At 45.4% G+C, this 12,212-nt stretch overlaps 1 protein-coding gene across 6 annotated transcripts in view; it reads right to left on the bottom strand.

The window, feature by feature from the left end:
- Positions 1-12,212, bottom strand: part of SLC39A10 (solute carrier family 39 member 10) — a 48,047-nt gene that overhangs the window by 8,945 nt on the left and 26,890 nt on the right. For 2 of the 6 annotated variants that reach the window (XM_035136392.2, XM_035136375.2), the window contains exons 4-8: positions 11,714-11,746; positions 6,135-6,304; positions 5,304-5,519; positions 4,245-4,271; positions 1,053-1,173 (exon numbers count right to left, since the gene is read on the bottom strand). In XM_035136392.2, the coding sequence (XP_034992283.2) occupies positions 1,053-1,173; positions 4,245-4,271; positions 5,304-5,519; positions 6,135-6,304; positions 11,714-11,746 (567 nt within the window). The remainder of the gene's footprint in view (positions 1-1,052; positions 1,174-4,244; positions 4,272-5,303; positions 5,520-6,134; positions 6,305-11,713; positions 11,747-12,212) is intronic. The other 4 variants (XM_035136420.2, XM_035136409.2, XM_035136401.2 and 1 more) reach the window with 4 other exon arrangements.

The raw sequence follows: 12,212 nt of genomic DNA, 5'->3' as shown, positions 1-12,212 counted from the left end.
AGCCTTTCGGCAGTGTACTTTTTGAAGATCAGCCCTGACAGCAACATATAACAGCACAACAAGGGTAACCACGAATGGCAACTTACGGGCAGGCTTATTTTAGCCAAGAAACTGTGGCTGGCAAAGTTTCTTGTGTGTTTGTGCATGCACACATGGACATGTATGAAAAGAGAAAAGCTGCACGGATGAGATGATAAAACTCTTTTATATACTAAAGATCAACAGTGCTAAAGTGCACATGTACAAAGCGCCACCTGCCTCTGCGTTTGTTTTCATTAATAAGCTCAGGCGAATCCCTGAATGGAGGACCCTGAATGCTGCTGCTTCTGGCTGGGGAGAAGAGAGATAGAGAGGGAGACCAGCAAATCCATCTGCATGTCCTTCTCTAGCAACCTCGAGGGCTGCGGGTTTTGTCAGAATTGGGAGAGACACCAGCAGTGCCTCATTGCTACCCTCTTTTTCTTTCTTTCCCACTCCATTCCTCCGCTGTTTTGATGAACAGGGGGCTGGGGAGGTTCCTGCTGTGAATACCTGTGGGTAGCAATTCATACCACTCAAGGTGAGAGCCTAGATGGGCTACAGCAGTGTTTTCCAAATCTGAATCTCCAGCTGTTGTTGGACTACAACTCCCATCATCCCTAGCTCTAGCACACTGGTTGAGAACCAGTGAATCAGTTGATTGAGCAGCAAAAAATAAAAATAAAATAAAAAATTCAATAAAATTCTGAAGGGAAAAAAGGTTAAAGAACACTTCTTCCAAAATGGTGCCCCCACTGTGACATGTACGTACATCGCCTAAAATGAAGAAAGAATGCAAATCTATGCATATTTAATTGATTTAATTAATGGGCTGGAACTTGTAAGATTACTCAGCTAGTATTCCTTTATCAGGTGACAGCTCTAGTCATCAATTAAAGGAGATTTACTGATTAAGGTTGAGACAGAGAAGGAGGGAGATACTAAGCCACTAGGCCGGATTAATGGTTGTACAACACAGTTGTCTCTTTGCAAAGGCCGTGTGAACACAGACAGGCTGATAATGAATGGTTTACCTGCTAGAGGCTTGAGCTGAAGCCAGTCAGCATCCGGCCTATTTAGCTTATGATCTGAAAGTTTCCTTCCAATTGGCGAATCATCGACCTTCTGTTTCTTCTTACACCACTTCTGTTTAGTCTGAAAGAGGTGAAAGGAAGGGGGGGGGAAGAAGGCACCTGGCAATTAATGATTTACCTGCAACAACAGGGATGGCGATGAAGAAAGGCATAAACCACATGTGAAGACCTGCAAGGCACAATGACCAACCAATGCTGCACCCCCCCCTAATAATATACGTACTCTGCACCACTGATGCTAAAATTGCTCAGCCACTGATTTGCCCAATGCACCTCATTTCTCAGATTCACGCAAATCCTGCAGCTACATCCCTTGCAAATATTATTTGCCTACATTTTCTCCCCATGAATAAAGGTGCTTCGATTTTTTAAAATCAGCCCAGTTCTTCCCCTCCTATGCAGCTCTGTGCATGTGGGAGGGAATTCCTCTGATTTTCTAGGGGAAATCTCCTCCTCCTCGCTGGATTTGCTGCTCCTGCACTGGGCAAACCACAACAGGCGTTTCCTTTCATGATAACACGAGGCTTGCATATTCAGGTACGCATGATAGCCAATGGATTTTTATTCCCTGGGTTCCCAGCACACAGGCTAATTGTGCTCCTGTGGGCAATGACCAAGTGCTGTGTTTCAAGTGCCCCAGAAGCACCTCTGGCTGCAGGAGAGGAGAGAAGAGGGACTCAGGAGATGGTCTGCAACAGGAATGGTGAGCCTTTGTGCACTTCCGGGTGCTGTTGGAACTGCAACTCCCATCTTGTCGCAGCCAGCTTGGCCCAACGGTCAGGTATGATGGGAGTCCAGCAACGTATCTGGGAAGACCATGGATTCCCCATCCCTGCTTACAGGGATCTTGAACTGTGAACATGAGACAAGGCGATGAGCTGTGCCCTCTATCTTGCGAAGGGTTTATTCTCCTGTTGTGTTTCTCACTGTACAGGACAGTCTCCTGCAACCTGGTGTTGAATGACCTCATCCCTGACCCTTAGGCAGACTGGTTAGGGACGATGGGTGTCAGGAGTCCCAATGATATCAGAAGGGCACCAGGTTCAGGGAAGGCTATTTTAGGAGAACTCTCACTGCCATTTCTCCAATTTTCAAATTGGGATACTGAAAACTACCAGATTCCCGTCCCCGCCCCTCCAATAAGGCAGCAGTAAGTCTTTTTAGTTTGTACAGTTGTACCTCGGCTCCTGAACACCAGCTCCCAAACGATCGAAAACCGGATGTGAGTGTTCCGGTTTGCAAAACTTCTTTGGAAGTCGAACGTCCGACTTTGGTTTCTGAATGCTTTGGTTTCTGAATGTTTTGGAAGTCAAATGGACTTCCGGAACAGATTCGTTTCAACTTCCAAGGTACGACTGTACTTGTATTGTCAAAGGAAGAACATTGAAAGGTCAAATGAAACGTTTTTCAAGTTCTTTACGCCCTGAACAAAAGGCCCAGGTGACCAAGCTGTTGGGATTTGCCCCAGTTCTAGTCAAATAAAAATTAATTAAAAGGCAAATGTTCAAAGGAAGACAAAAATGTAACACATACCCATAACTTAGAAATCAGGCTAATTTGACTTAAACACATACACACACCCCTTCAGGGAATTGTAACACAGCAGCTTTCTCTCTCTTTTTTATTTAATAGTTCCTTCAACTTGTAAAAGACCAAACGCATGTAAAGACAAATCAGCTTCGGCAGCTCCCTCCTATGTTGAACACTCTCTGATCCCAGCAGTTTGGGTTTATAGTAACAAGCCTGCCTGGGGAAGCTGCTCCTCTTTCGCAAGCCATCTTATGACCGCCTGAGCTCCTGACAGTCTAAATCCCAATCCCTTTACCCTCTGGGAGAACAAATCAAGTCTGTCCAGCTTCTCGGGGCTGACGCCTTCACAACACCCTTGCACACAACTGTTTGCTGCTACAGCTGGTTCTGAAGCAGGCAAATTCCTAGGACAGACCCTCTTTGGCTTCAATGCCCATAACCACCTTATAAGTTTCTAGGTGCGATAAAACCGTGAGGGCACCAGACAATTAGCCCCTGACAAGAACGAAAAACTAAACCGGGAGCCTGGGAGAACATGGTGCAACCACAAATAGGTAAGCAGTAGGGTGGTTCTTTGGTAACCAAGTGCTAGTGGAGGAGATGAATAAGACTCTTGAAAGCAATACAAAACAAGAGAATTTACACAGGAAAGGAGCAGAGCGTTCATCTTCCCTTGCAGCAGAAACTTTACTCCTCAGGGGTGTTACACAGAGCAAGGGGTAACCAACGTGGTGCCCTCAAGATGTTGCTGGGCTGTAGCATACTCTCCAGCTACCGGCCATGCAGGTTGGGGGTGGTGGTGTTGGGTTTGGGGACTCCCAGGCATGTCAGGAGGGCACGGCATTGACTACCCTGTCTTGAGGAGTGTGAGGCAGTCAAGCTGGAAAAAACGAGTGAAATCTAGACTTGCCCCCATACCAAAGTCAGTGATTCAATCAGTAATCGGGAGGCAGGGACCTTGGGAAAAGAGCAATATACCTTCTAGGCACAGTCGTACCCTGGATCTCAAACACCTTGGTACTCAGATGTTTTGGCCCCTGAACTCCGCAAATGAATGTTCTGGTTTGCAAACATTCTTCGGAACTCAAACGTCTGACGGGGCTTCCGATTGGCTGCAGGAGCTTTCTGCAGCCAATCGGACGCCGTGCTTTGGTTTACGGACACTTTGGAAGTCAAACGGACTTCCGGAATGGAGTGTGTTCGCTTCCAAGGCACAACTCTCCTTGAGTGAGGTTGGATATCTTGCTCTATTTTTAAAAAGGATGGAAAGTTAATACTTCCTGCACAGACTGTTGTTTGCTTGTCTCACTGGGCATCATTCCAGAAAGACACATTAGCTTTAAAAAAGAAGAAGCTTTAAAACAGATACTCATCATTCAAGTCATTTTCAAATGTTTCCAAACATTCACAGGAAGAGCTTTTTGCATATTGCCAAGTTTGGATGTTAAAAACGCTGGATCCACAACCATTCAGTTGAAGAGCATGGGATTTCTACGCCGAAAGTCACACATCAACCTCCGGCGCCTTCGCTTTAAAGAAACCCAGGTCAGATGGTCTGTATTTCATAACTCAGAAAGCAGCTGCCAGTTGTGACGAACTTACCCTAGTAGGAAATATTTTGGTTTCCACCTGTAAGAAAAAGGGTTAATACATCTCCTACCTTGAGTGACAGCACATGATTATGGGGGCGGGGTTAGGGACATTCTATAAGGAGGGAATGGCGGTTAATGACAGTTGGGAGGGAAGAAGAGGGACGAGGGAGTGAGAGAGATAGAATGGGAAAGTGGGAGGTTTGGTTGGATACTAGGATTAATCGAATGTACTAGTTTTATGGAATAATTGAATACTATGAACTAAAAGTTTAAACAAATGAAATCATAAGGAAATATACATGTTCTCCAGTTAAATAAAGCTTTCATCTATGTTGTGTCAAATTGGATGTTCCTCCTTAATCCAGCAACGTATCTAAACTCAAAAAGGTGGTGACTGAAGAGTGGAGATAAAACTAAGCCTGGATAGCAGGTGGATAGTTTGCATCTCAAAGTCACGCACAGAGAAGGCAAGTGGAGGGAAAGAGTGCCAGAAAGTAGCTAAAGTGCTGAGGCAAACAGCTGCAGAGGTGAACCTGAGTTGAGAGGGAAACCTTACTGAGCGCACAAGATTGTTCCTGTAAAATTTGCCTGGAGTTTTTAAGGATACAGAGCCACGTTATCTGGAAAGATACTCTATAGACTAACATCCCCATATAAAAAGAGAATTTATTTGGGAGGAAGGAGGAACAGTGTGTTGTTTGAACAACTGAAATTCCTTCAGCACTCTGTTAGTAATGGAGAAGCGAGGTTTGTCACACCAGTCAGGGCCAATTATAACTGGACTAGATGGGTCAGTGGTGTGATTCAGTGTCACATATACAGTAACTGGTCTGTTTGGTTGCTAACAGAACCTAGTGTAGGGTCAATGGCAACAAAATCTTTGTTGGGTCCATTGGGTTCTGCTGGCTGTTCAAACCTGGATACCTGCCAGAATTCAATTTTATTGGCTAGACTAAGTCAGCAGGCAATTTTGCACACTTTCCATTAATGGGATTGTTTTTAAGAGTTCAGATCTACTCCTCCCCACATCTTCATTGCACACGAGCACGGAAGAGCTGTCAAAACATACCCTTTGTTTGCTGTAGTGCTTGAACATTCGTATGCAGTGCTCGATGATGAACAGGAGGTAAATTCCGCCCAGGGCCACCAGCCCTTTCAGCACAGCATCATACTCTTCTAGGAAGCCCTGGACCGCTTCTCCGCTGCCGTGGGAATGGCCATGGAGATGCTGGTGCTCGTGGTTGTGCTCGTGGTCCTCGTGGCTGTGGTTGTGCGCCCCTTGCGACTAAGGGCGGGGAAGAGAAAGACATGCGGTGAGCACCCTCCAAAGTAAAAAGCCAGATCTACAAGATGCGTCGTGTTGCCCTTTGCAAGCAGAAAAGAAATATCAGGTTTCTCTTTCCCTCTCGCACACAGAGTGCTCTGCTCTAGATCAGCCTGAGGGTCCATCTTGGAAGGGCCACCAGTCATGGGTAGAGCATTCAGAGCGTCTCAGGTCCATTCCCAGGAATCTCCAGGTTGGGTAGTGGGAAGATTCCTTGCCTGTAGTCAATACTGAGCTAGATGGACCGAAGGTTTGACTCTGTGTAAGGCAGGTTCCTATGTCCCTATTCCAGCCTCCCCCAACCAGAAACTGTTGGACTACATTTCCCAGAATCCCTGACCATTGGCAATGTTGGTTGGGGCCAATGAGAAACTGCAGCAGCGTAACATCAAGCAGGCAGTTGGGAAAGGCTGATCTACTCTTGTTTTTATTCATTTCTTTTCGGAAAGCCGCCATCAGCAGACAAGTTAGCGGAGGCAACACGAGTTAAATGTGTGGATGCTTTTGCAAGTGCTTAAGGAGCTTTCGATGGAAAGGGAAGACACACAGAAGTGCAAGGGATGGGTTAGAACTCACATGTGGCAACAGATGGAGCAGCGCGTCTCCGCTCATTGTTCCTACAGCAAGAGCAACCAGGAAGGTGAGGAGAAATTTGAAGCACCCTTGGTTAATGATAGGAATCAAGATCACACCTAGCAAGGACAGCAGGCTAATGACTGTGATAGAAATGATGCCACAAATCCAGGCTGTGGAAGTGGAGAGGGGGGGAAAAAAAGAAAAAACCGTCAGGAAGCTTTTAAAGACATCAAAAGAACATTAAAAGTAATTGGTTACTGTTCAAAGGAAGGAAACTCTCTCTTAAGCAAAATGTGCCTACTATAAATTGAGATCTGAAATGCAAACCATCATGATGCATTTTTCACCATCTGCACGACAGGATTTTGTCGTTGCCGTTATTATTTTTTAATCCGTATGATTTTGATTACATACACCGTAGAAGTAATCTCCGGGGTCAGACTGTAATCTTGTTACAATACTTAGTGCAAATTTAACTCTACCCAAAAAGCTTCATTAGGGTAAATCCTAGAATAAGCGGGATACAGAACGCCAGGTTTTGCCGCCTACTTCAAACCCAGTAAAGATTTCTGGGGTCTCACCACTGAAAATTCTGGGCAGAGAACTGACACCACCTGGAATGGCTGCATCCATTGCCTCTGTCTGTCACAATTCCTCCCAGCATTTTACTCTGTCCCAACAACAGCACATGAGCCTTTCCTTGGGGACAAGCAACCCTTCTAGGATTTAAAATGTATAGCTGTAATTATCACAAAGCATGAACCAATTTGAAAGCTCCTCTTGCATGCTAGCTTCTCAGAACTCCCACTTACCCTGAAAATGGTGGCGTGCATTTTATGAAGCTGACTGAAAAACGACACTTAAAACAGACCTTCAGAGGTAGCCAACCATGTGTAAGCAAGATCTTTCCTTTCCCCTCCTCGCACCCTCTCATACCAACCCATAGCTGCCAAGTTATCCCTTTTTTAAAGGGATTTTCCCTTATGCTGAATAGGCTTCCTCGCGAGAAAAGGGAAAACTTGGCAGCTATGTACCAACCTCTCCAGAAACCAGGGGGTGCTACAGATCATTGTGTACTTGGTGTCTCACATGGCTACCGTGGATGAGAGAAAATATGTGGGACCTTGTGCTTGCAGCTGTTCAAGGTTCCCTGTCCCCTTGATTTCAAGCGATCACACCTTCTACTGTGGCCCTGTATTGCCCCCGGTAGTCAACTGATCTCTCCAATCCTCTGAAGAGTCTTTTTTGGTAGTATGGGGGGCGGGGGGGGGGGAGAAGAGGAGAATGGCTTGATCTATAGCTCTGGACACAACCAACACACTGCAGAATGGAATGGAAGCTGGAAGTGGGAGCAGGTAAATCACTCCTACAGCTGCTGCCAAACACAAAATCCCCTGTGACAAGTTATCTGCATGTCAGAGAATTGCACACCGTGATGGAATATTTAGTTTTACATGTTGCAGGGGAAAGGGGGGAAGAGACCCGAAATGGCAGTGCTGCTTCTTCCGACAGCATCTGGCTCAATGTTTAACTATGCGACACTTTCTAACACCAGTTTGTAACTGAGAAGTAATGGAACCAACGGGACCCATGCATCTAGGCCAGGGTTTCCCAAACTTGGGTCTCCAGATGTTTTTGGACTACAGCCCCCATCATCCTTAACTAGCAGGACACAGAGAGACAACAGGGCTGCTTGAGGTCCCCCGATTATATAATTGTAGAAAATGAGAGATATGTTGCGTCCCCGGCAGCATACCTCTTATTTTCTCGCATCAAGAAACACAAGGACCTTTACTCTAGTGGCCAGAAGCCTGGCCTTGCCCCCACCAGTTTTGGAAGGATCATTTGGAAAAGTCCCGTATGCTCGGAGACTTTGCGCCTGCCCATTAGGGGAAATAGGAAGCCCCAAACATTTATTTTCTAGATGTCCCTTTTATGATGAGATACGCAGAAATACCATTGACCCTCAGCTGGAGAGGCTTGCTAACCTTTCGGATTAGTCTAAACTCAATTCTCTCCTCTTAGGCAAAGACCACAAGACGACCTAGATGATCGCCAGATTCTGCGCGCAGATTTGCAGGCGCAGACCACCCCTGAAACAAATTAGCTCACTAGGAAAAGTCATAGTCGGCCTCCATAGTGGCCGGGCCAATTTTTATGGTAGCCCAAATTTTTGGTCTTTGTGTGTATATGCGTTTATCTCAGATTTTAATCTTTAAGCTGTTGTTCTACAATGTTTTAAATGTATTTTTTATTCTTGTGAAAGTTGTCCCAGTTGTGCTTTTCGAGCTGGTCTTTGACTGTAATAAAATTATTATATTATATATATATTAACTAGCAGGACCTGAGGTCAGGAATGATGGGAATTGTAGTCCCAAAACAGTTGGGAGACCCAAGTTTGTGAGGAAGGTCCTGCATGGGTCCTACTGCCTCCTAAGCTGTTTCCCGGATGCGAGGAGGAGAGGCAACATCATAAAAGCAGAACAGGCGGGGGAGAAAAAAGGCATGAGAGTGCTTATAACCTTTAGGAAGGAACCCTCAGCCTCATATAGGAAACAATGTGGAGGGGAAAGCCATGCTGAAGGCTGGGCTTGGGCGTTTGGTTCAATAAGGGTGCCATTAAGAGGGGAATTTAAATATATCTTTCATACAGCATCTTTGAATAGAAGCATCTTATGCCCAGAAAGCTTACAGGAGGCATAGAAAAGGGTAGAAGTGTGAAGAGGCTGAAGTAGGCAGGAGTTTGAGGAACACTGGGGGGGGGGCAGAGAGAAGAAACAAAGAGAACCAAGGGAAAAGCAGACAAGGGAGGAAGAGGGGTAAAGGAGGAAGTTGGCACCAAAGAAAACAAAGCCAGGCCAGAACAAGATAGGGATGCTGGGAAGCCTTTACCCTTCTGCCCATAGCTACAGGCCATCTTATTGGCTTGGCTTCATTTCCACATTCAGAGTTACCTTGCTAGGGTAAGTACTCATAAAGAAAGATGAACCACTAGCCGAGTGCCAGCAATGATTTCATTTGTTAGCAATTAAAATAAATAAATAGAAAGCAACTCAAGAACAGTTAAGCGTTTTTTAGCTGAAGACTGAGAGGAGGTATGATAGCCATCTTTCAATTATCTCAAGGGCTGTCACATGGAGGAAGATGGAGCAAGCTTGTTTTTGCCCTGCTCTTGGGGGGGGGGGGGCAGGACTCAAACCAATGGCTTCAAGTTACAAGGAGATTCCAACTAAACATCAGGAAGAACTTTCTGACAGGAAGAGCTGTTCCACAGCGGAACCGTCTCCCTTGGGAGGCTGTGGGCTCTCCTTCATTAGAGGATGGGTGCTTTAGTTGAGATTCTTGCATTGCAAGGGGTTGGACCAGATGGCCCTTGGGGTCCCTTCCCAACTCTACAATTCTATGATTCTATATGACAGATCATTTTGCAAATGCAGGATTGTGCTTGAAACTCACAAGTGGCAAAATAGATCGCTTCCAGACATCTTCTAGGGACTGCAACGTACTGGCGTAATTTTCATTTGGGCTCTAAACAAAACAAAACACCAGCTACTCTGAAATGCACCAAAATGTCTGCCACTAATTTTGCAAAATTAGGTCACTTAAAGCATGGACGGTCTTCAAGATTACTTATTCATCGGTTCCCTCCCTCATTATCTAGGCAGAAAATCCTTCTTTTAAAATGAAGCACTCATCTGTGGAAACTTTCTAATTAACTGGGTTCTAAGGCATATGCATGATGACAGGGGTTTCTTTTGGCGTGTCCGGGGTGGTGGTGGGGAGATTGGTTTACACACAGTTTCTACATTTTAATTGGCAGAAAATGCTTAGCAGTCTTTTCATAAACTCTCCTGGCAATTAAACGAGGGTCAACTCTGGCTAAAACACGTCTACCCTGAGAAACAAATAATTTGCTACCATATTCAGCATATACAGTATTTGCCGAATCTTGGAACAAAGTTAATGAGATAGTAGCTGTGCCACTAAAGGAGAGTTATACACAACAAGTTAACCTTTCTTAATGATGCCACAGCCATTAAAATTAATTACCGGCAGCGCATTGTTTCTGACAATTATTAACATACATCAGAACATACTTAATTTGTGCTTTATTTCTAAGCGAACAAGTGCAAAATGCCTAATCAATAGTCACCATTAGCAATAGCATTCTTTTCAAAATAAGGGCAATTCCTTTCAAGTGATTCTAAGATTACAGCAATTGCACTAGGCCAGGCATCCCCAGACTTCGGCCCTCCAGATGTTTTGGACTACAATTCCCATCTTCCCTGACCACTGGTCCTGTTAGCTAGGGATCATGGGAGTTGTAGGCCAAAACATCTGGAGAGTGACAGTTTGGGGATGCCTGCACTAGGCTCTTGAAACAGAATGTAGTTGGCAGTTCTGCTATGCATAATGGTGCACAAAGGCCTGAAAATAAAATGCTTGTCGCTTTAAAAATGTCAAAGTATGTGCCACAGTGGTTTACCTGCCAGCCTTCAAGCATTCTTCATGCATGGAGATGGAATTTCCCTCCTAGTGGGTTCTATCTGAAAATCTTTCCCTGTTCACACTTCCACCTTTCTGAGTCACTGGAAAATGCCAGTCGTGTACACGGGTAGGCATGCAAAGCCCCAAAATTCTGCCTAGAGGTGTACCTGGTCGACACAGCCAAACTTGACTGGAGGGATTCACCCTCTATGTCAACCACCCCTGATTCCATAGTGTTAAAAAGCAGGGGGCGATTTTATTGTGAAAATGACAGCTATTCCCCATCATTATCCTTGCTTTTGCAAGTTTTAAGATTACTGTAGGATAGTTCAGTTGGTAGAGCATGAGACCCTTCATCTCAGCGTCATGGGTCCGATCCCCATGTTGGGTGCATTGCAGGGGGTTGGACTAGATCAGGGTTCCCCAAACTTGGGTCTCCAGCTGTTTTTTGGACTACAGTTCCCATCATTCCTAACCACTGGGTCCTGCTAGCTAGGGATGATGGGAGTTGTAGTCCAACAACAGCTGGAGACCCAAGTTTGGGAAACTCTGGACTAGATGATCCTTGTGGTCCCTTCCAACTCTAAGATTCTATTGAGGGAGAGCAGATTACCTACAGCACATTCCTAGCCATCTCTACCTGAATTCAATGCGGTTTAATTCAGGTAAGTGGGGCTAGAATAACATCCTTGGAGAGTAAACCGCCGCATTTCATGTTTAGCCCCCCCCCCCCTGTTTCCTCTCTCATATCTCCATTGCTACTCTTAATGTATTGTCCCGATTTGGGACTTGGGCTCTGACTCCTTGACAACTCAAGGGTCTTTCTCCTGCAGGCCAGACTGTGTTTTCATGCTACACCAGAGCTGGGAAATTTGATGCCTTCCAGATCTTGCGGGACTACAACTACCATTGTTCCTGACCATTGGCCATGCTGGCTGTTGGGTCTGCTGGGACGTGGGAGTCCTAATTTTTTTTAGAGGGCTGAAGCTTCCCCAGACATGCTACACACTTTGCTCAAGAAGAGTAAGGGGGAGGGGGGGCAGAGGGAAACAGGTTCAAGTTACTCCACTCGGACATTAGCTGATACTAACCTGCAGCTCTTGAGACTTCGTCTTGCTCAGAAGCTAGGGTGAACGGAGAGAGATGTTAAGTATGCAAGCTGGTGTGCTGTCTTTGCCTTCAAGCTATTCGGGCCTCTCTCTCCACAAAACGGCACCACCCTATTCTAATTTAGCAGACTTGCTGATTTCAGAACATCAAGTTGCTGCTTGAAAGCAGCCTGCAAAAGTTTGTGTTCTAGTCCAATGTTCTAGTCTTTCTAGGTTTGGTAAACTTTTTTTTTTTTTAGAAAGCACTAAGATCTCAACCATAGGGCTTATGACCCTATATGAAATGCAAGCAGGAAAACAAAACCTGCCAATTCTGGGCAACTTTAGGTGCTCTGTTCTTAAAATGTTAGTCGTGTTCAGGCATCTGTTTAAATTTTGACATAGGGGTAGGAGTATCCATGCAATGTAACACCACCTGGGTGTGTTAGGGCCCACCCGACTTACCCATGTTGAGCAGGTTAGATCTGCAGGGTGCTTTTAT

The sequence above is a fragment of the Zootoca vivipara genome, chromosome 1, assembly GCF_963506605.1.
Source record: "Zootoca vivipara chromosome 1, rZooViv1.1, whole genome shotgun sequence".
Taxonomy (NCBI): domain Eukaryota; kingdom Metazoa; phylum Chordata; class Lepidosauria; order Squamata; family Lacertidae; genus Zootoca; species Zootoca vivipara.
Note: the sequence above shows the minus strand (reverse complement) of the source record. Positions and strands in the feature narration are given on the sequence as shown.